This window comes from Anabas testudineus, chromosome 13 (assembly GCF_900324465.2).
Source record: "Anabas testudineus chromosome 13, fAnaTes1.2, whole genome shotgun sequence".
In the NCBI taxonomy this organism is placed as follows: domain Eukaryota; kingdom Metazoa; phylum Chordata; class Actinopteri; order Anabantiformes; family Anabantidae; genus Anabas; species Anabas testudineus.
The window spans coordinates 2,412,215-2,434,878 of NC_046622.1; the positions used below are offsets into that span (position 1 = coordinate 2,412,215).

The 22,664-nt window shown below is 39.6% G+C and overlaps 3 protein-coding genes across 5 annotated transcripts; 1 reads left to right on the forward strand and 2 right to left on the reverse strand.

Annotated features, from left to right (window-relative positions):
* Positions 1-1,043: 1,043 nt before the first annotated feature.
* LOC113169414 (cullin-5) lies at positions 1,044-11,953 on the reverse strand. Of its 2 annotated transcripts, XR_003299560.1 has the most exons (20): positions 11,898-11,953; positions 10,256-10,365; positions 9,116-9,215; positions 8,768-8,944; positions 8,003-8,144; positions 7,679-7,824; positions 7,461-7,541; positions 6,963-7,056; positions 6,410-6,540; positions 5,895-6,002; positions 5,734-5,798; positions 5,481-5,613; positions 5,264-5,395; positions 4,858-4,981; positions 4,052-4,227; positions 3,531-3,692; positions 3,021-3,139; positions 2,770-2,893; positions 2,038-2,330; positions 1,044-1,856 (listed from the first exon to the last, which is right to left on the reverse strand). XR_003299560.1 is itself a non-coding variant. In XM_026370807.1 (19 exons), the coding sequence occupies exons 1-19, from the start codon at positions 11,919-11,921 to the stop codon at positions 2,136-2,138; spliced, it is 2,343 nt and encodes a 780-aa protein (XP_026226592.1). In that variant the 5' UTR covers positions 11,922-11,953; the 3' UTR covers positions 1,044-2,135. The 2 variants fall into 2 exon arrangements, 1 of the variants encoding a protein (XP_026226592.1); XM_026370807.1 differs by having other exon boundaries at positions 1,044-2,330.
* Positions 11,954-13,577: 1,624 nt separating this feature from the next.
* Positions 13,578-17,419, forward strand: LOC113170627 (solute carrier family 35 member F2-like). Its single transcript, XM_026372794.1, has 9 exons — positions 13,578-13,687; positions 14,020-14,195; positions 14,943-15,070; positions 15,268-15,427; positions 15,625-15,781; positions 15,865-15,917; positions 16,258-16,412; positions 16,664-16,889; positions 17,334-17,419. Exons 1-9 carry the CDS (start codon positions 13,578-13,580, stop codon positions 17,417-17,419), a joined length of 1,251 nt encoding a protein of 416 aa, XP_026228579.1.
* Positions 17,420-17,570: 151 nt separating this feature from the next.
* LOC113169505 (rhomboid-related protein 4-like) lies at positions 17,571-22,541 on the reverse strand. 2 transcript variants are annotated; one of them, XM_026370976.1, is made up of 8 exons: positions 22,431-22,541; positions 22,061-22,205; positions 21,084-21,393; positions 19,975-20,107; positions 19,727-19,815; positions 19,472-19,528; positions 18,864-19,010; positions 17,571-18,788 (listed from the first exon to the last, which is right to left on the reverse strand). In XM_026370976.1, the coding sequence occupies exons 2-8, from the start codon at positions 22,202-22,204 to the stop codon at positions 18,640-18,642; spliced, it is 1,029 nt and encodes a 342-aa protein (XP_026226761.1). In that variant the 5' UTR covers position 22,205; positions 22,431-22,541; the 3' UTR covers positions 17,571-18,639. The 2 variants fall into 2 exon arrangements, with proteins under 2 accessions (XP_026226761.1, XP_026226753.1); XM_026370968.1 differs by having other exon boundaries at positions 19,715-19,815.
* Positions 22,542-22,664: the final 123 nt, after the last annotated feature.

The window sequence follows — 22,664 nt, forward strand, 5'->3', positions numbered from 1 at the left end:
GACCAGCAGTGAAGTCAGACTCACAGAACAGCAGCACACAGACGTTCACTACTAAAGGTTTCTGAGAATTGACTGATAACAGCTGATATCTGAAGGGCTGTGTAGACGGTGCAGATCATAGCAGATGGTAGAAGAGTATAGCAGAGCAGGAGGAGGCAGGGCCAAGTGGAGCAGAGTAGTAGTAGTAGTAGTTTCATGTTAAAGCTAGATTAAGATGCATATTGTAGCTTTAACAGTCAAACATTTGATGATGTCACTTAAAACAGATGTTTTTTGACATTGAAAACTAATTAACTGAAGAAATAAAGATGAGATTAATCAATAATAAAAATCGTTAGTAGAAGCTCCCTGGAAACTTTGGCTGCACTTGTAACTCTTTAAACTGCCTCTAAATATTGTGTAATATTAGTTTTGGAAAGAATAAACTGTGGCAATAGCCAAATGGGTAAAACAAGTCACAGATTATGGTGACACACGAGTGCCTCGATTTATCAGTTTACCCAGCTGTTCTCACAGTGAACGACTCCCTCAACATACTGAACCTTTGTGGCCTTCAACTATAAAGTCAAGATGATTTAAGTCGGTGTTCAATTCCGGTGTTACTCGAGTGACCTTGAAGGAAAATATTAGAATATAATTTTCCCATTATTCATTAAAATGTGTAATTGATTACAGTTTGTTGACAGAGACTGAATTCCAAATCCTAATTAATAACTAAAACTATGGCTGTGTGACAAACAAATGCTTTTCCAGCTTTATGTTGGACCAAGTGAGGTGGGTATGTGAGCTTAGGTGGAAAAACAAAAAAAACAGGACAATACACACACTCTCACACACATGATGACTGTACACACTACATTAGCTCAGACATTGTTTTGCTTTGGGAAACAGAGCAAAAAAACAGCAGCTCACTGAACTTAAATCTTAATGAAACAAGTTCCTGCAGCTGTGTGGTTGTATTTTCTGGGGCTATATTGTGAAAAAAATGAAACTCAGTGAAATAATAAGGTAAAAATTCAGTAACAGAGCTGTAGTTTAGTGTGTATGTTTGTATTTGTGTTTTTATTTTCCGCCAAAATCAAGTACGTGGTCACAATTTTAAGTGTCTCTCTTTGATGCATTCTACTTGTATTTAATTTTACATTGATCGGAGCACAGTTTTCACACACAAAATAAATAGTTGAGGATGATAAATGTCCAGTACAGAGAAAGGTCTCCACACAATCCTCATTTACCTGCTGATAAACGTCACTGTCCACAAGGGGATAAAAAGAAAACATAATATCAGCATTTAAATGGCAGCTGGTCTAAATTTCCCAACCTTCTCAGACAAAGTGTGACAGATCCTCTGCTGAGCGGAAAAGATAAATCACAGAGCAGCATGCTGTTCAAAGTGCACAAACACACACACACACACACATCTGTAGGACCAGATACACACCATGCACCCACACCCCAAACACACACACAAACACACACACACACACAATTTGGCAAAATACTCCTCGGTAGTTTGAAGTAGTCTCTCGATCTATGTCGGCTCGTTGTCACACTGCAGCTTTCACTTGCACCTCTTTGCATTACCGGTTCAAAAAGGAGACCAACAGAGAAGAGGAGGGATGCAAAATGGCTGCCGCTAAGATGGCAGCTGTGGCGTCAAGTGAAAGCAAAAGACTGGTATCATCTTGTTCCATGTGTCCTCTCTTCCTTCCACACTGTTCATCCTCTTTTTCCGTAGTCCGTAGCTGATGAAAGTAAGGCAGGAAGTATTTCATTTCTTCACTATTTTCCTCTTCTAGGCTGCCGGCAGACGACGCACACTGTCATCCCTCTCCTCTGATCTGACATTAGATTATCTGACAGCAGAGACAAACACACAGCCCAGTGACTCTACGCTTCACCTTTAAGTGACACTCAGATAACACACTGGCATCGCACAAGCACAAACAAATATCCACACGTGTGTTGAAAAGGCTCTTCCTCGTCCATTGACACACCACCTACTCATCACCCCTCTGCTTTTCTTCAAACACATACTTTTGTTCCTCGTCCGTCTCCTTCGTGCAGGTGTCCAAAGCGCCGATCGCAGGCGAGGAGTAAAAAACAGAGCAAGAAAGCACTCCCTCGATCACTGCCTAGGCCATGTAGATGAAGGTGTTGATGTCTGCCTCGTCCCTCTTTATGTACTTGTGCTCAATGAGCCACTCGATCTGCTCCTTAATCATCTTCTTCTGAGGCAGAAACATGTTCTTCAGGATCTCCACCAGCTCCGTCTGCAGCTGGGCGTTGCTGATCCTCTTCCTCATCTTCATGATTTGAATAATGGCCTCCTGGATGGGAAAAAAGCAAATGGTGCACATTTACACATTCAACAAATTGCACTGAATATTCTCAACTCATTTTAAAATTTCTTTTAGTTCATCATTTTATCATTTTTAAAGCACATGTTGAGAAAGTCTCCACACAGAGAGATTTTATTGACAGTAACTCCAACAATGTGAGGGAAAGCAGTGATTTGCATAAATACAACTAATCTCTCTTTGATTTCATGCTATGTGGGGATGAAATGAATGAAGCTGAGCATTATCTGTTGCATTGTACGAGCAACCAAGGTTTAAATTATATGGTCAAAAACGTCAGCTGTGGCAGCGATTTTTCTTTTTTCTCTTTTACTGAAACATCGCTCAACTACCAGCGACCTTCTCATCCATCTTCTGAACAGCCAAACATGTATTCCTCATGGTCAAGTTGAGTATTGTATTTGTGTACCTGAGTTCTGAGTATTCTGAGCTGAACGATTCCTTCATTCTCCTCTTCTCTCATTCGCTCTGTGGTCAGCTGCAGACGACCGATCAGATTGATCTTTCCCCGCTTCTGGACTTTGGCATTTTTGCTGAGACAAAAAATTAAAAACACAACAGACACAAAGACAATCAATATCCTAAGTTTAAAGTTAATAATTAATTCTGGACACAGGAAGTTTGTAATGTTTATGTACAAACTCTACCACAGTAACATACATGAGTGAGAACTCCTGGTTGACGTAGAAGAGTGTGCTGTCTGTGAAGTCTTTGGGCGAGCTAACTGGAGGGTCGTACGACAACACCTGTCTCTTCAGCTTGGGGAAGGCAACCAGAGACTGTACAGAGAGAGGAGAGCTGTAAATACATTTTAAAATATGACACATCATCAGTACATATATCGCAAATTCTGCCAACATGTGCATGTTTCCTTAAGAGGTATGGAGTGTACAGAGGCTTATACCTCTACATGGTATTTACTGTATAACTACTTAAAGATAACATCATGTGTATCAATCAGTCAGTGAACATTGTGCAGACTGGAGAGAAACATGTTACAGTCTACCGAGTGTAGTAATCAGTGATGTTCACTACAAATTTATAGATTATAATATATGTTTTAACTGGCCTAGAGTTCTTAATTTTCTGTACACAGAGGTTTTTTTTCCTAAACTGATCCAGCAGCCATGAGTGGGCTCAGGGAAAGGCTGCAATCCTAAACACTCATACCCAGAGTGTACGGCGGAGCTCTGCATCGGGCAGCTCTGTGGCCAGTTTGAGGTTCTCAAAGCTGATTCTCTCTCTGGGCCTCTGGTTCCAAGCGAACAACACAGCCAGCTGGAACGTCGTCACCTCCAGGTCGTACTGACCCACCTCATTTTTAAACGTAATCTGAGCAGAGAGGAGGAGAAAAGACAAGGAGACGGAGGAGTTAAGAAGAACACAGATGGTGACACAGTGTTCTCTCTCAGTTTGGTTTGATAACCTGACAGAGAGCCTGCTCACTCTGATCTCTTTCTTCAATTCATTAACTTCAGTTTCACAATAATGCTTTCACTATACTCCATCAAAACGGCTTGAACATGCAACAACAAGGAAAAAGGGAGATTATAAGAAGAGGTGAGAAGAAAGGACAAAAGAGCAAAAAACCAAACAGGTGATGAGAAAAGAGAAGACAAAGTAAAGTGAGAAACAAGGACAAGCAGCAGGAACTAAAATAATATTTATCTTAACAATCTCAATGTACTCACAATGCCATTGGACATGAGGTGATGCCAGTGGAGTTTGCGACCGCTGTGATTCCTCTTGTAGAAGTCTTCCACCTCTGGGATCAGGTCTTCCAGTTCTGTGGGCAGTGAGACAAACACCTTCTCACTGCTTCGTGACCAAGCTCCGGCGTTCAGGATCTTAATGTTCACACTGTCCGCTGCAGAAAGATTAGAGAGGTCAGAAATCTGCCAAAGTACAGATTCAAAGTAAATTGTATTCTTTCATCAGGACAAATTGACAAATTTGTGTTTAGTTGACAGATCCTGGAGCAGTTAATTCAACTGAAACTGCTGCACACTCAGTGAATGAATATTATCATTTAATGGATGAGCTGAATGAGCTGCAGACATACGTTTTAATCCAAAGTGTTTTCAGCTCTCAATTACATGCCCATGATAATGAGTCTAGACAGGTAACATATATATATTTTACCCTGTAAATTCACCTTAAGGGCTTTAAAGTTACAGGCAAAGAGTAGACAAACTGCATTGTGGTTGTGTCTCCACCAAGCAGTGAAGCTGTAGTTTACATGTACGTCTATCGAGACTCATATCTAATCGGTTTATGCATGAGACCAAGCACCAGATGTAATGAAGTTTCTGAGATACCATGCAAGGATGAGAAGTACAAATAACTTAACATTGTTGAAACACAGCAATTCTGACAATTCTCTTAACAATGGTATCATTAGTGTTTATAAGTTAGACTAATAACTGATCAAAGAGACAAGTTAGAAGAGAGTAGTACTAATCTACAGTGATAGAGAGTTGTTTTGTGTGTGGGGTACCTGGCAGTGCCAGCTTGTTGTGTTTGTGCATCTCTTTGAAGACCTGATTGAGGTCCTCTGAGACCTTGATGTCCTGGAACATCCTGGCCAACTTGTTCACATAATCAGCAGGCATTCCTACTTCCTACAACCACACAGACACACAACAAAAAAATTAAATGAATTCACTGTGTACACAGAGCTCATTACTGAACCTGCATTTCGAGTACTAACCCAAATATGAGAACTAAATCTGGTGCAGAATTCTTAGTCGTGTTTACTTGTTCTGAGACAGGATATCCCGTCATGAAGTTGTAATTTTGTTCACAGTTTTTTCAGTGTACTTAAATATCAGAGTAGGAACTTGCTTTCAGTATAAAGATGAACCTCGCTCTCACACTGAGAGTCTAAGCAAAGTGTAACTCACTCTCAGCCACTCCACCATATTCTCTTCAATCTCACTGTCTGCAGAAATGTCCAGAATCAAGCGCCTGGTCAGATGAGCTTTGTGGTAGCGCATAAACACATCTTTATTCTGGACGTACTTCAACACCAAGAGCTGCAAGGAGAGAAGAAGAACAGAGCACCTGTAACCAAGCTGAACCCTGTTTAGTAAAAGTAAAACTAACATCACAGAGTCTCACCACTTCTTTGAGTTTAAGCTCAATTTCCTCTGAGGTGAGTTTCTTGCTGAGAGGAGTTTTCCTCAGCAGCATGTCACAGTAGTTTGCCAGCAGCTCTGGACACTTTGACTCCGGCTGTGTCTTCATACCCACACTGGTTGGTTGGAAACACAAACACAACTATAAATTGTGACAAGACAAGTTTGAAACAGACAGAAAAGAAAATCCTGCATTCTCTGTTTTGGACAGTAAAAAAAGAGACTGTTCCACCCACCCTTTCTGTTTCATAGGCAGCTCCAGTTTGAAGATTGTGGCATCGTTGACAACAGCTTTGTAAGCCTGTGTGGAAAGAGAAACGGACAGATACAACAGAAACACTCACAAAACAAAATATTTCTTAACGGTGCAGAGTTTTGGAAGTCAGACAACACAGACCTTATCTCTTGCTGTGAGGAAGCGAGGGTCATCCTGGAAGGCCTCTTTTACCAGTTTACTAAAGCGATTGAACAAAGTCAACAACTGCTCCACGTATTTCTCAGAGTCCTGGAGAAACATACACATACAGACACACACACCTGAAACTACTGTACATGATCTGAAACTTTGGGCCCTTAGTGATATTTTTTACTAAATCCTGTGCTTCAACTAGTGTAAACTGACATACTCAGGATTACTTTTCATAGTTTTCCAAGCAATTGTTGTGATAAGAAATCCATGTTAATGTTTAGCAAATTAAAAAATAACATTTTTCTTTTTGGAATCCTGCTGCTAGAATTATGTTAATTGAAACTGAAATTATGAATAGAAATAAATGTTAACTTGTAACTGTCCAAACTTACAGAGGTTTTTATTCAACAGTGAAACACGCTGAATATTTCCATGTTAGTAATAAATGACAAGTACGAATTGAGTGCTGAGTCATTGTGTATGTAAGATGTGAGTGCACATACTGTAGTGATAGTCTCGGCAGCAGCCACCATGTCTGCTAGTCCAGCATTGATGATATGTTCTTCGAGGTCTTTCAACATGGGCTCGATCCCGCTAGGGACTTTGTCCATCAGAGAAAACATCAGGTGCAGCTCTGCAGAAGACAATTAGCACAGGAAACATGCTGCCTAAATCTGCAATACAACTTTGTGCATTTGTAGAGTCGCAGACGTTACAGGCACATAACTTTGTCCAAAGGCTAAAGGACTTTCCAAAATCCAAAATTCCTGAAGTCTGTATTGGGCCTCAAACTGGATTTCTGCAGACCATTGTGGTCTGTTTTAGGTGCAGACTCAACTAGGGCTGGACTGAAATATGTGAATATTCAGATATTGATTTATTTAAGGTATTATTTAAAATTGTATTAAATCTTTTTATTAAATGTAAGAAATCATTAATAATTTAATTTAAAATGTGGAAATAGATATCCCAGACATCCCTCTTTCTCACCAGTGTTGAGCTATATTTAAAAAACAAAAGAAAACACTGGTTTGGCAACAGTGCAGCAGTACTCACTCTCAGTTTCATTGTGTTTGATCATCCCTGGACATTCAGCTATGATGGTCTCTTTAAACGAGGTCACCAGAGCATTCACACAACATTCCATAAGCTGTTAGAAAACACAGGAGGGAAACACCGAAATAACTAAACAGGCATTACATTTAGACTTCAGAAACTTTAGAGTGGTCTTTCGTAAACACTCAATCCCTGTGTGCAGTGCGAATCAACCAAAACAATAAATATGCTGGTTGCAAAATCAGAACTGTGAGTTGAACAATGCTCTCGATTTCAAGTCACATGTTAGTGTTATCTTAAGTTGCATATTGTAGCTTTAGTCCATTGTTAATGTAGAATTGCTCACAGCAGATTCACAAATACTAGTATCTGTCTCAAATACAGTATTGGCTACGTCCTACAATACTTTTCTACATGCCTTCAGTATATATAATCTGATGAGATGAACTAAGAATATGAGATCTGTATCTCTAGTCACATCCTGTCAATGACACTTACTGCTTGAACAGAATTACATTCACGACGTGTCTCTAGATATCTAAGTGCTCTCTTCTCCTCTTCTCTCAGTTTTGCATCTGCCTGCAAGAAAACACACATTAACACAAACACAATAAATCAGCTAATTTGAGAAAATACTCAACAAGCTAAATCAGTAATAAAAGTAATCGGTGGGTGTAGACCTAACATTTATAGTAACCAGTTTTATTGGGACATACGTATTTCATGTAGTTTTGGACGCCGTTCTGTTGCAGGTAGGACGGTGCTTGTGTTCTGTAAAACCTCTCTGTAGAATCCAGGTAGGCTTTCTCAAAGTTATCCCTGTAGATCTGCAGCTTGTCCTCTGGGTTTGAACACAGGTTCACTGGAGGCAGTGGAGGACAAAGTGGTTATTGACTGTGGTGTTCATGTTCTGCTGCTGTTTTCCTGAATATTTATAGCAGTACTGCAAAAACATGATTTATTTAACTGGACAGATTTAAAATAACTGCTGTGTGTTTATTTCTAGCAGTGCTGATTTATGTCTCCTCTCCTGAATTTACCATATGATTCTCGTACACCTATAACGAGCTGGGAGTCGAAGGCCTCCCCCAGCCTCTCAGCATGCACCAGTTTCATGGCACTGTCCTGCAGGCGACTTTTAATGTTGGAAAAAATCGACTCATTCCATGTGTCCAGCATCAGCTGAAAAAAATAATTAGTTAAATAATTAGTAGTGGGTTAGTTGTGGTTGAACCAGAAATGTGACTAAAGTGCACCAAAACATTACATAATGAAAGTTACCTTCCATTTTCTGCATTTCAAGAATAGTCAGACTCAAACAAAATAAAGAAATGTCTTCCTTCTGGCTGCTGAATCATATTCCTTTGCCCACAACTTCCTCCTCTCTAGCACTTTATTTCAAAAGAAAATAGTTTTTCTAAGAGACTCCTCACAGGGGTCAAACCAATATCACATGATTCATAGTGCAAGCAGTTCCTAGTAGGAGGACCTTTAGGCTACATAAGCATACAGCTCAGTTGTAGTACAGATCAGATGTTTTCCACTTCTCAAGCACCTCAGGAACTCTGTGTTCTGCCTTTTAAAGCTCTGATCCTGCCTGCTTAACTTGCTTTTTATGTCATGTCATTCTATCTTGTTTTCTTGTTCCTTTTCTATGTATCTACTTCATTTTCAATCAACTACTGAGCAAAATGCTGTTCACTCTATCCACCTACATATTGCTTCTTCCTCTCCTGATTTCTCCTCCTTTCTTTCTTTGTGCTTCTATTGTACACTCAAGTCTTGAACTCACTATATTCTCTCACCTTGCGTACAATGCTGTCCTCCATGTTTGTCTTCTTGTTGCTGCCCTGTTTGCCCATCAGTGTGATCTCAAGCTGACAAAAAGGTTTGGGCAGGATGTCACACTGGGTGAAAAACTTTCTCCACTCTACAATGTAGGCCTTTAGCAGTGCCGTGTCGTCCTGGTGGCTCAGCACCCGCTGCCATGGCAAAAGATGCAAGTATGCAACAATTGTCCTAGATGTGTATCACTTTACAGGCATAGTAATGAAAGGCATTAAATCCACTGATGCATGTTAAACATGTAGATGTTAAATTACCATCATCAAAAATTCAACCCACTTACACAAACTAATATGCACACTACTTACAGCCTGTGCTTGTTTGATGAAATCTAGGATGTCCTCTTTTAGGGCTTGATGAATTTTTGCAGGTCCTTTATCATCCCATAGACACACGGCATGAACATCTCTGGAGGACAGATGAGAAGGAAATCACGTTTCCAATCAAGTTTCAGTTCATCTTTACATTTTAACGAGGATGTGTTCAAATCAGTGTGCATTTATTAAACCCTACAGTACATGTGACATATTGAGTTAATTGATCCATACAGACTTTGACTCTATGGGCACCAAAGCTTTGGGAGGTTCTGATTTTTATAACATTTGTGTTGCCAAACAACAAATGCATTTAAACACCGTCTACTATATTTTTTTAGGGGCACAAAAGCACAAACACAGTCACATGTTAGAGAATCAAAGCAGTATGGAAGCATTTTGTACCTTAAAGTCTAAAATCTCTACACTTTGAAATGTGAACCATCTTTCCATGTTTAAACTACATGTTCCTGTTCCCCTCTTCTCTTCTCATCCTCTTTCTCAAGACAAAATGCAGCTGTCACCAACTTCCCTTTTTTGAATCACTTTTACTATTTTATCCCATTGGTTACCAGATAGGTAAATTTTATCTATAGCCTAATACCACAAATGAACCCAAGAGGCCCTGGCACTCTACAATAAGTTTTATTTGTATAGCACAATCACAACAGAAGTCATCTTAAGGTACTTTACAGGTTTAAGACCTTACAGAATATAACTGTATACAGAATTATATAGAAAACCCAACAACCCCACTGAGCAGCACCAGGAAAAACTCCCTTTCTGGTCCCAGCAGAACCAGGCTCAGTGTGGGCAGCCATCTGCCTCGACACTGCTCAAATGAAACAAACATTTTTATCCAGATGTATTAAAGAGGCCCATCCCAACACAGGCTTACCTACAATTCCACCACATTGTGTGGGGATTAAAGAAAGTACAACACCTGTTGGTAAAAACTCAGCCCATCTATCACATGTGTGCACAACTGAAATGCACCAAAATAGCACACTATGATCCTGCAGCAGACTGTCATACCATTCTTCATCCAAAGTTATGCAACTGTTTTCAGGATCTGAAGAAGCTGCACTGGAGCACTTTCCTAAAGACTGAAAAAAGGGACGGAGCATCTCTTACGAGAACAAGTCGAACCACTGTTGCTTGGTGACGGCCTCCTGTCTGAGCAGCTTGAGAACGATGGGCCGCATCAGATCCCACTTGTCCTCAAACTGCAGAGACCCCTTGTTCTGAAGGAGAGAGATGGGATGGTTGGAGTGGGAGGAACAATTCACATACTTAACACGGTATTTACTATCACAACTGTCTTGTCCTATCAAGACTGAGTAACTAACAGATAGTACCAAAAACAATTACCTAATGTCTGGCAAATTATTTGGTGGTAATTAAATCAGGAAGTACAGCTTGAGGATCAGTGTCTTACCCATCGACACTTTGACAGGTGGACAAGAGGTGCTGGGGATTGAACTACCGACCCTGTGATAATTGGATGGAGTGCTTGAACACCTGATCTACTGCTGACTGTTTTTTGTCAGAAATATTGGAGGGACTGTGCAGGTACTACAACCCAAATTACCCAAAAATATTTGGACAAATATATATAAATATTAAGTAGCCCACAGTCCTCAATCAGTGCAAAATGTATGAAAATAGTTCAACCTTCCAAATAAATGTATATGTTTAAATACTTGAATACTAATACTAATAATTTTGGCACAGGACTCTGGTGGTGTGAGGTGCTGTGGATTTCCCTCATCGCTTCAATTGAGAGTTTAAGTAAATTATCTAAACATGACCTGAAGGGAACAGGAGGAATTATTACAGCAAGAAAAACTGATTCTGTGTTTACATGGACACCACATGGTTGTATTAAAACTGATCTGAAAACGTGTGAACCTCTTGTTAGTTTAATGTCATGTCCACGACGGCGGCGTACAGAGCAAGAAGGATGAAAACTGTGTCACTGTGTAATTATTGACATGAGCTGCTTTTAACAATACAAACTGATATTAAGTGATCCTGACGCTGGATGAGGTCGACACCTGATCCTGTCCTGTCACCCACCCCTGACATTAGCCAGGGCCAAGTGTCAGAAGGGGGGGCGGGTCGCCTGTCAGAGCTAGTCCTCCTGTTGTTAGTGATTAGTTTTACATTCAGACATCACCTGGTCACTTCACCTTACACACAGACATGTGTTGGACCGGTTCTCCTCAGCCAGGGCCTTGTGTCACAGACTGGTTTATCGTTTCCAGAGCTAGCCAAAATAACGGCGCTAGCAGATTAGCAACCGTTAGCCAAAATTAAGAGCTTTCCGGTTCTGTTTCTGACAAGAACGGTGCCTGATGTCAGAAGAACCCGTGTTCTTCTGGGTTTGGTTTAGTAAACAGTTTGGGTTCTATTCGGTTCTTGTTTGGCGATGGTTCCTCATCGCCGGTATGTCTGACTGAGGTACCGGCTCTGGCTGGGCTTTGGTTAAGAAGAGGACTGTCTGGGGTTCGGGTAGAGGACGGGTTCTGCTCGGGGAAAGGGGAATAAATGTGTAAAGGAACCAGAGTCCGACCCAACACCGGACTTCAACAACGACAACGGGGGAAACTGTGACTTCATTTTTTATTTCATATATCTTTACTATTGGTGCATATACATGTGTGGCATAACATCACAAATTACATATATGCACTAACAGTAAAGATACATGAAAGCGAAGAGTTTAAATCTGAACATAAATATAAAAAACACGATATATTCAAGTGCTTCTTACCTTTAACAAATTAGGCGTCGCCATGTTTCTTCAACTTATCACCTCGTAGAATCTCGCGAGAAAGACGGTCCAGCTGTCGGGATGACGTCATGGGGACTGAAATGATTCCTTAGAATAACTTTATGGAAAAGACACCAAACCAGAGATGTGAAGGTAATTAATCACAGCCTGCTTTAATTCTAAATAATACTTCATCAAGTACTGTTAGTAGTACAATTTCACTTAACACATATTTGCACTTTTATTCTATCAACATCAAATTCAATACTATTTGAAATACATTAAGTACATGCTCTATAGTACTTCAACTTGTGGAACAAATCTGCAGTGGTACTTCTACTTTCACTTGATTATTGAATTTATGTACTTATGTACCACGTCGGGTAGTACTTAGAGTACTTTGGGGCTAGATTCTCTGTACTCTTCTTTTTTCACATGCATGTATTTGTAAAATTAATTCATCTAGTCTTGGGCAGTTGGATGTAAATAATGTGGAAAGGCTTTGGTTTTAAAAAATATTTTATTGACACAATAGTTCTAATTTATTCCTGAATAGAGCGAGTGATGTGATTTAACTTGATCTCATCGCTCACAGGTTCATGTTCAGTATATTGTGACTCTGAGAGCAACACACAGCAACAGAAGAATAAAAAAACGTTAATAATAGGCTCAGCACAACCTTTACAAGGGATCAACATAATTCCTCTTTATTAGTGACCATGATTCATTCCATTAAATCTTATCCACTTACTACAGCTGAGAGAAATAAAGTTGAAAACTTTTCTAATCGTGCTTCTACAGTGTCCCACAGTGGTGATAGTCTGGAACTACTGATCTGCAGTTAATGCTTCCTGAATTTAAAAGAGAGGAATAAAGTCCTGTTATACACATTGAAATACATTTTGAGACCCTTCGTCAATGTTTTATTTTATTTCGGTTGAATATTGCATAAATGTTTTATTTTTGAACAAATATTTGAATAAAACCACCTGAAACGTTTAAAGATAAACTCTTTAAAAAATAGTTTGAATTAACATAAACTCAATTTTTTATTCACAGGAGAAATAAAATTTGTTTGACTTAATCCCCATCTCACAACATCTTTATAAAATATTTTATTTCAGTTTGCATATAACAAAAAGCTGATAAGCAAAGAATTTGATCAAAATAATCACTGAACAGGAAACACGGTTCCCTGGAAGTGGGACAGTTGCTCAATTACTAATCCAGTTGGTTTAATCTTTAACAATCTCTTGTTATAATTATCTTATTAATGGTTTGTAAAGTTACATCTTACACTAAAAGTAGCAGAGTATGAAGTAATGTAAATACTTAAAATACCATTACTCAGTCCTAAACCAGTGTCCTAATGTACGTAATTAGCTTCTTAGGCTTTAAATGAACATTTCAAGTTAAGTTTAAAATTAAGAGTGAAGCACTTTTCCTCCACCACAAGTCGTTATCTCATCAGCACGGAACAGACAGTGACAGTGAAAATAAGAAAGGACAGCAATCATCATCAGTTCTTATCTTTAAGTGCCGCTGACTGTTTTCAACACACAGGTGAGTGAAAAACTGACCTTTGCCCTCTGAGTCTGTTAATTATTCAGCTCTCTGAATGTGAAGGAGTTAAAAACCTCTAACAGTTCAGAAGGATTCCTCCATCACTCGTGCGGCAACATGGCTCCTAAACAGGCAGAAGATGCACCTGGGGACACGGGTTGTGAGAACCGACACACTGGACTCATGATGAGGATCAGGAAATTCAACCCAAAGGACGTTTTCACCTGGTGAGTGGACAAATAATCTTGAAAGAGCGTTTGACAGCAGGAAACTTATCTAAAGCTGTGTGGTCTGAGAAGTGTGACGATACAGAAATGTTTTAGTGCTGGTCACTAATAAACAATGATCAGTTGTAAGTTTAATTTTAAAGTTCCCACGTTGTGTAAAATCGACTGAATGAGGTTTAGAGCTGCTGCTGTAAAGATTTATTTTAATTTCTAGTCATTATAAAAAACCTGTTTCCAAAATGGTTACCAAATGGTTCCAGAACATTTAAAAGTGGACCACACTAAAAATAAATGTGCTCAGCAGCTCTGATGTCAGTTCCCTCTTATCTCAGGCAGCTGGCCAAGACGATGGCCATGGGTCAGGGCCTGGCCGTGCTTATCTGTGGGACGGCCATCACCTCCCAGTACCTGGCCACCAACTTCCAGGTGGACACCCCCATGCTGCAGAGCTTCTTGAACTACGCCCTGCTGTGTGCCACCTACACCACGGTGCTGCTCTGCAGAACAGGTAACCCCACAGTCTGAAACAAGAACGTTTTTTTAATTTATGTCAGCACTGATACATGTTTCTGTTCTATTTAATGTTCTATTATCAATTTTATTTCACTTTGTGATGTAATGTATGTTATGATATGTGCTAAATGTTGCCTATAAAATACTAAATATTACATAAACAGGCATCAACTGTTGAATGAATGGTAACTTTGAGGATGATGATTTTGTTGAGCTCGTATAATTTATACCAGAAACAGTAAAGTAATTTTATTTTTTAGCACATCACAGCTCAGTGATAATAGGGTAGTAGTGGGGTAATATTCAGGAAATAACAATAATAATAATGAGGTAATAGGACGGTTATGATTCTGCAGCTTTATACTGCAATCATGGCTTAATAGGGCTTCACTTCTAGAGAGACGTCACGCCATCCATCTTTATCACTATACACACATATTACTATGAAATAAGGTGAAGTCTAACAGCTTTAGTTTCTTAACAAATCCAGACTTTTTGTGCACAACATGACCCGTTAAAAGACCAGAAAAGAAGTCAGATGTGTAGCAGAGCTTTGTCACAACAAAGTCAACAACTTTACGTTTAACTGTGATATTTAGTGAGAAAACGTTCTAATGAATCAATGAACGAAGCCGAAATGGTCGACGTGGAGGAGGAAAAGTGTGAAACTGTCCACAGACTTGGTGACAGAACAAACAAAAGTCAGTACTGAAGTTCAGGACTGTTCCCCTTTAAAACGCAGGGGATCAAAATATTTTACAGATTCTGAAGAGGCGATGGTGGAAGTACCTTCTGCTGGGGCTGGTGGACGTGGAGGCCAACTACACCGTGGTTAAAGCATACCAATACACCACCCTCACCAGTGTACAGGTGGGTGGAGGCTGTGTGTTTGTAGAAGTTAAAAGCCAATTCTTACAACATAAAACAGCTGAGAAACACTCAAGTACATTCAAGTTCTTTACTCACGTATTATTTTGTACCTCAACTACGAGTTCTGTTCACTGCTAATTAGCTGAAAATGTTGAGGTGTCATATTAATGTCTAAACTTGTTTCTGGCTGCCTCCAGCTGCTGGACTGTTTTGTGATCCCGGTCCTGATCCTCCTGTCCTGGTGGATTCTGAAGACACGCTACAGGCCAGTCCACTACGTAGCTGTCTGCATCTGTCTCCTCGGTGTGGGGGCCATGGTGGGGGCTGACCTGCTCGCTGGACGAGACCAAGGGTCCAGTAAGAACTTCTCCTATGTTCTGTTGATTGACTGGATTTCGTGTATAACTTGTGCCCAGTCCCTCTGTGAATTTGAAGTAAAAGAAAGAAGCTGCGTTCTGCATTAGTTGGTTCAGTGTAAGGAAGTGTCTGAAAGACACATGGAGCTCATTCGATCGGCCATGTTCACTCAACCGTGTGTGTGTTTCTTCTCTCAGCCTCTAACATCTTGCTGGGTGACGGCTTAGTGCTGCTCAGTGCTGCACTGTACGCTGTGTCTAATGTGTGTCAGGAATACACAGTGAAGAACCTGAGCAGGGAGGAGTTCCTGGGCATGGTCGGCCTGTTTGGTACAGTCATCAGCAGTGTGCAGATGTAAGTGCATTCAGGGGCGTCATCAGGTCCTGAGCTCATTCAGCATTATGGGTAATGTGGTGTTATTGGTTTCCTGTTTTTAGGGTGATCCTGGAACGCAATGAAGTTGCTTCCATTCACTGGAACTGGCAAGTTGGTCTGTATTCAACATGCACGAAAACATTTTGAAGACAACATAACCATACTAATATTTCATCTACATAAATTGATGTTTACTGTTATTGTAATTTGTCAACTTCGTACACGATAGATCGTTGAGTATCACAGCTCTTCACTGTCAGCATGTTATACTGAAGGATTTGTTTATTGGTCTCCTTATGTAACTCAATATCTTTTACAAAGTGTTGAGGATATATTTAGCCAGATGCTGTCCTCCTTCAAAACAAAGGAAATACACCCACATGCAGATTGTCAGCTCAGTTCTCTTTAACATGTAATTTGTTCATGTGACCTAACACTTGTGTTTCTCCTCTCAGGGCTCCTGTTCTCTGGCTTTGCCTTGTGTATGTACGCTCTGTACAGCTTTATACCCATAGTGATAAAACTGAGCAGCGCCACCTCCGTCAACCTCTCCATGCTCACCGCTGACCTCTTCAGCCTCTTCTGTGGGATCTTCCTCTTCCAGTACAACGTGAGTGGAAACCATTAAAACCAATGAATGATGAGTACGGTGTGAATCTAAAACCTGATAAATCTTATTACTTGTTATCCAAAAACTATTGAGAAGGCATCATTGTCTTGAAGAATAGTAAAGAATAAGTAATAAAGAAGAAGCTAAAGCTGATTTTTCAGATCCACCTGGTTCTTTGTTTTCTTATTAAAGCTCATATTAAAGCTCTGCTCTGCATCTATATAACCTGTTCACGTTCTGCCTCACCTCAGTTCTCTGGACTCTACCTTGTGTCACTAGTGGCCATCCTCATCGGCTTCATCACCTTCAACGCCGTGCCAACGCCTACTCGGCAAACTGACCAAGTCGCCTCCTCCTCCTCCTCGTCTTCCTCCAGCGGAGAGGAAGGATACGACAATCCTGGGGTCATTCATAACGACAGCACCAACCAAGATGTGGTCGTGTGCATCACCACTGAGAACGAGGAGGAGCAGGAGGGTGGAGAGACAGAGGAAGAGGAGAGGAGGAAGAGGACGACGACCTCAGGGCTATCACAGAGCCTTAGAGGAGGGAACAAGGATGAGGACGCTGTTGGACGCAGCACTAAAATGTGAACACTGTCATATATATTTTAAAACGTCTATTTATTTTGTGTGTAACAGGATTCGGTACCTGCAGAAAGTCAAACACATGATAAAAAGTAAAACACAAATCTACGTAGAATTTTCTGTCATTTTGTCTCAAGGCCATGCAGAAACATATTTTTTCAATCTGACTCTGAATCTTAAACCTCATTAAACTGAAGCAGCTATTTCTATAGCACTTTACTTTCAAGAAGTTCGTCTTCTTGGATTAGATATTTTGCTAAATATATTATGTGTGTGACTGATAATCTGGATTAACAGTTGTGGTCTGTCAATCAAAACTGATCTGATGATGCAGCAGCAGCAGAGCTGCATGAGCCTGTGGGTCTGAACCACACAGTCTCCTCAGAACAGCTGAAGCTGTGTCTGCTACTCAAACTCTGAGGATCATTGATATGGGCTCTAATCTGATGGGATGTTGATGAAGATGTGTAAAGCAGCAGCTACTTCGAGGTGTAAGTGTGTTACTGAAAGTTAGATTTCTTCTTTATGTAGTTTCTGTCCAGTGGAAGATCCAAATGCACAACGTAGACAATTGTATTAAAAGGGTTTAATAAGCTAATTCTGAGCACAACAAAAACACAAAAACAGTCCAACATGGAGGGAAAAACACAACACAAGGCTAAGGCAGAGGCAGAGGAAACAATAATACTAATACTAATTATACAAGGAAGCAAGGACATGACGGGTATATATACTGTGGCTTGATGTTGATTCACAATATTTAACATCATTTAATAGCTGAAGCTTGACACACATAACAAGAACAAATCCTACCACAGTGTGTGTGTGTCTCTGTTTCACTGTAGCAAGGTCTTTAGCTTTATGTATATAACTCTCAATATACAGTCTATAGTTAATCCTAAGTCTCACAGGCTCCCTAAGTGCCAACGTCATACGTTGCTTCATTAGTAACTTTGCTCAACAGTCTTATCAAACACAATATTGTTTGATAAGTGGTAACATAAGTAAATTTGTACTATGTTTAGAATATAGAAAATAACAGAAAAACATAAAATAAAAGGTTTAATGTGAATTTGGTCCCAAACGTTGAGAAGCACTGTAACATTTACATTTGGTTATTTAATAGATGCTTTAATGCAAAAGGTACAAGGCAAAATATCATCTATGCATCTGAAGCATAAGAACCAAAATATAATAATATATTAAATAATTATAATAATAGTGTGGTGGAGGTAGTGTGATGGCTGCTTCTGGAACAGGTTCACCGATCTGTACTCATGATGGCAGCAGCAGGATGAGTTCAGAGGTGTACAGAAACATATTGTCTGTTAATTTACAGAGAAACGCAGCTAAACTAATTGGCAGAACTTCCTGCCAATGTGACCTCATCAGGGGAAAACATGGAAGGTTTTATATTATAAAATAATCTGACCTTAACCCAAACGGACCTCGCAGAAGAAGACACTGAATCACAAAAACTGAAGCAGGCTGCAGTGAAAGCCTGAAAAGCAAATGAAAAGAAGACACCAGCTACTGCTTGTTGTAGTTGTTGGTTCTGAACATTAAAAATATCAAATGCTTTATCAAAATTGGCACCATGATACAAAAAGTGCCATTATCTACGTAGTTTATAATGGTATTTATAATCTTCTCCTCCTCTGGTTGGAAGCTTGTGGTTCAAACCTCCTTAACCTTCTCCGTCTGAGGAGCTCTTCTTGACTCATCACTGCCTTATCAGTGGGGTGGGAACCATAGTCAGGACGTGCAGTTTCTCTCTGCCTGGTTTGTCCTGAAAAGAAAGAATGTGTGTGTATTTAGCAGCAGCAACAGCAAACAGCAGCCACGCTCCCGTTTTCTCACTTACCTCTATCGTTCAAGCTTTTTCTGATCGCCAGGTTTATCTGCTCTTCCTCAGACAGTCCGGCAATATAGGATTCAGTGTAATCAGATGTTGCAGAAGTTTCTGCATGTGATGGATCTTCTGAGGATTCTTGTCTAGTCCCACTGTGGCCTACACACACATTTACACACAGGGGTCAAATCGGGGGTCATGCAATAACATTCTGTGTGTGTGTGTTTTTCAGTCTACAACTGAATGTAGAATAGAATAGTTTTTGTTTGTTCATCATTAGATAACCAATATCAGTCCAATTACATTATAATTACAGTAATTGTCCACCCAAATACTGTGAAATATATTTGTATTTGTATCTCCATACTAGTAACTTCATAAAATCACATTTCCTATAAAACAAATTAGTTTTATCATTTGTTTTTCTCTGTTTTACATTTTGCAACTTACAAGGTATGCATAAGGAGGTCCTCCCTAAGGGAAGGCAGGTAGCCCCATGGATGCGTTTTTATAGTAATTGGGTGGAATAAAGTGTCAATTGTGCAGATATTATTATTATTAGTTAATTATGTTAAATTTTATCATCTTTTATTTGTTTGTTGTTGCAAACAGTGCTCTACCTGAAAAACTGTAGTATGAACGTGACGGTCGAATATTTCCATGTGAAGATACAAAGTCTGATGAAAAAACAAAGAATTCAATACATTAAGATTAAGATCAAGACTCATTTTAAATCCACACACTAAGTAAGTACAGGTGTTACAACTCATTGATAAAGATTGTGACAACAGGTTCTTTTGAAATTTCATCTGACACACTTTGAAGTCACAGGATGAAGAAACTCATTCAAGAAAGCAGCGTACACAGATTCAGACCTGCACACGTCTCCATGATGGACTTCAGCGGACCTCCAGTGTAGAGCAGACCCACCAGGATACCTGCCAGGTGAGCAACCAAAGAAGTCCTAAAGAACAGCACAGAGCACAGTAGATGAAATAAGACATAATCTTTCTGTTCTCCACACGTCATCTTGTCATGTTTTAACAACAACTATTTATTAATGAGATATATTGTTTTTGTGATATCACGAGATAAAATGAATCTTGAGCTTTGAGTATCTCACCCAGGAGCGATCAGATAGATGAGCACCAGCTCCACCCAGCTCGCAAAACGATTAGACACACGTAGATTCAACATGTAGGTCACCCCACCTGGGTTGTAATGGTTACAGACCACCTTCAGAGCAAACAGGACACCTGGAAACATAGTTATACTGAGAAGCATCACGAATATACTGTAGCGGTGGACTGAATAAGGGTTAGAAAAAACTGGATTCAACTACTACACACTAATTATTATTTAGATTATGCACTATTAAGTAGAGCTCTTTTTATCAAAAATCAAAAAGGTTCAGTTTACTGAGGAAAACACAGAAATATTCAGGTTTTAGAAACTTATTCAAGTGAATTTTATGCATTTATCCTTTTTTAATTAGTTTCTAAAATCATTTCCTAATCATCAGAACTGTGACTATTTTATATAAAATAAGAAAATCAGTGGTATAAGGGGACTGGTAAATACATACATTCATAGCAAGTGTAAATAAAGAAAAATGAAATTTACTTTATGGACCAATATTTACAGCATTGAGACAATTAATGGACCAAAGAATTGTCGCGACAGGTTGATGTTTGCCGGGCACTGGCCGGGTGATGATGTTTTTATCCAATCGTTTGTTTGAACATTATTTAAATGTATCTGGTTTTAGCTTTGATCAGAAACTATTTTGATTTAAATTCACCCACATCTTTAAATTGTTGTTTAATACTGCTGGCATCTTATATTTTTGAATAAAAAGTTTTTAATTTTCACTAAACTTGGTACAATATCAGAAATCTTATAAACCAAATCCATAATTACCTGTTCATCAATCTTTATCTTTGAGACATTAATTAAAATTATAAATAACTGCAGGAAAAAGTTCAACTAACTTTTTTCTACACTTATGGGTTACACTAATATCTGATATACATCTCTAATTAATTTATTAATAATAAATTATAAAAACAAGAGATTGGTATATTTACTCAGTCTCTTATACATTTTTATTAAATATTTAAAACCTTTATGAACCAAATATCCTTTGCAAATACATCATGGAAAAAGATCATTAGTTTCTGCCCTGTTACCTTTAAATATAGTTTAAAATACAGTTACGGTTGTTGTTTGTACCTGAGAAGCCGACGGCACATTCACTGCTGTGAGATGAAAAATCTATAAATTCCACTAATGCATCATTGGTCTCAATGAGTTTTATCATCAGCGCCTGCAGCAGCAGATAAACAAGGCCGGTGAGGAGAGAAAAGACTGAGAGCAGGTAGAGGAACCAAGCTGCACCCAGATGTTGCTCCAGCCTGAGGCCTTTCCAGAGAAATGACACCATGTTGAAGTAGAGATGCCAATCATCGACATGGTGCAGGGGGGACAGGAAGAGGCGACGCCACTCTTTATTCCTGTGCACGTGTTGGAAGCTCACACAGGCCTGAGGATTATAGAAAGTAGTGATAACTCAGTTTTGTTCAGTATCACTTGAACTGATTCTGAAACTTTGACAGTCAATAACAGAGAGTGAGAACATTAAATTAGTCCTTAGATTGTGTCGGATTCCAGTTCTCTTCTTCTTCTTCTTCTTTTCTTTTCGGCTGTTCTCTTTCAGGGGTCACCACAGTGAATCGTCTGCCTCCATTTAACCCTCTCCTCTACATCCTCTTCTCTCAAACCAACTACCTTGGTTTTCTCTCATTCACACACATGTATTCTGTCTTGCTGCAGCTAAACTTCATTCCTCTGCTCTCCAGAGCACACCTCCATATCTGGGGCTCTACCTCCACCTGCCTACTGCTCTCACCATGGATCACAGCGTCATCTGCGAACATCATAGTCCCTGGAGATTCGCGTCTAACCTTATTTGTCATCATCAGTTCTGAACTAATATTTCTCCTCTACATGAGTCTGTGCGGGGAAAATCAGATCAATGCAGCAATAATAAATAAATGAATAAAATATAAAGTAGAACAACAGCCTCTAGTGGTGTGGCAGCCATGTGACCTGATCTAAACATTCACTGTGTGTCCATTTCCTGTTTCTCTACAACCAGCATAAAGAAAACATTCAATAATTCATGCAAGACTTGAATTTTTTCCAATGACCTTTATCGGTGGCGCTGCAGGAAACATGTAAAGATACACATTGAATCCCAGGAAAGCCAGTGTCACTGCAGGGATGTTTCCCAGACCCTCCTGGAACAGCTGGACCACCAGCAGCAGCAGACCAAGCTGGAAACCCCTCTGCATACTGAAACCAGAGATGGTTTAGTGGAAAGGGCTCAAAAGTGAAATATCTCTAAGACATTAGTTCGTTAGTTCGTTAGTTTCTGTTCAGCAGCAGCACTTCACGCACGTCTACAGGTTTCTCAATAAAAATAAAGCAGCTGCTGCAGTTACAGAGAAAAATAACTTTGACGATCAACAGGCATAAAAACTGATCAGAGATGATTCATAACAAAATTGAATTACTCACACGACATCCGAGTTTCTATCCCTGTTTTTTGTTGTTAAGCAGCTTCATGGTGTTTTCACCGAACCCGCGCGTGCGCGGAACGAACCAGAAACGAAACCTAAACTTCAGAAATCCATCATGAAAGTCCAACTTCAGGTCTGCAAAGAAACAGGACATAACTGGATTCTTACATTCATTCTTATATTCTTATAGTATTTAAGATGAAATTATTTTAACAGTTTTATCATTTTGTTC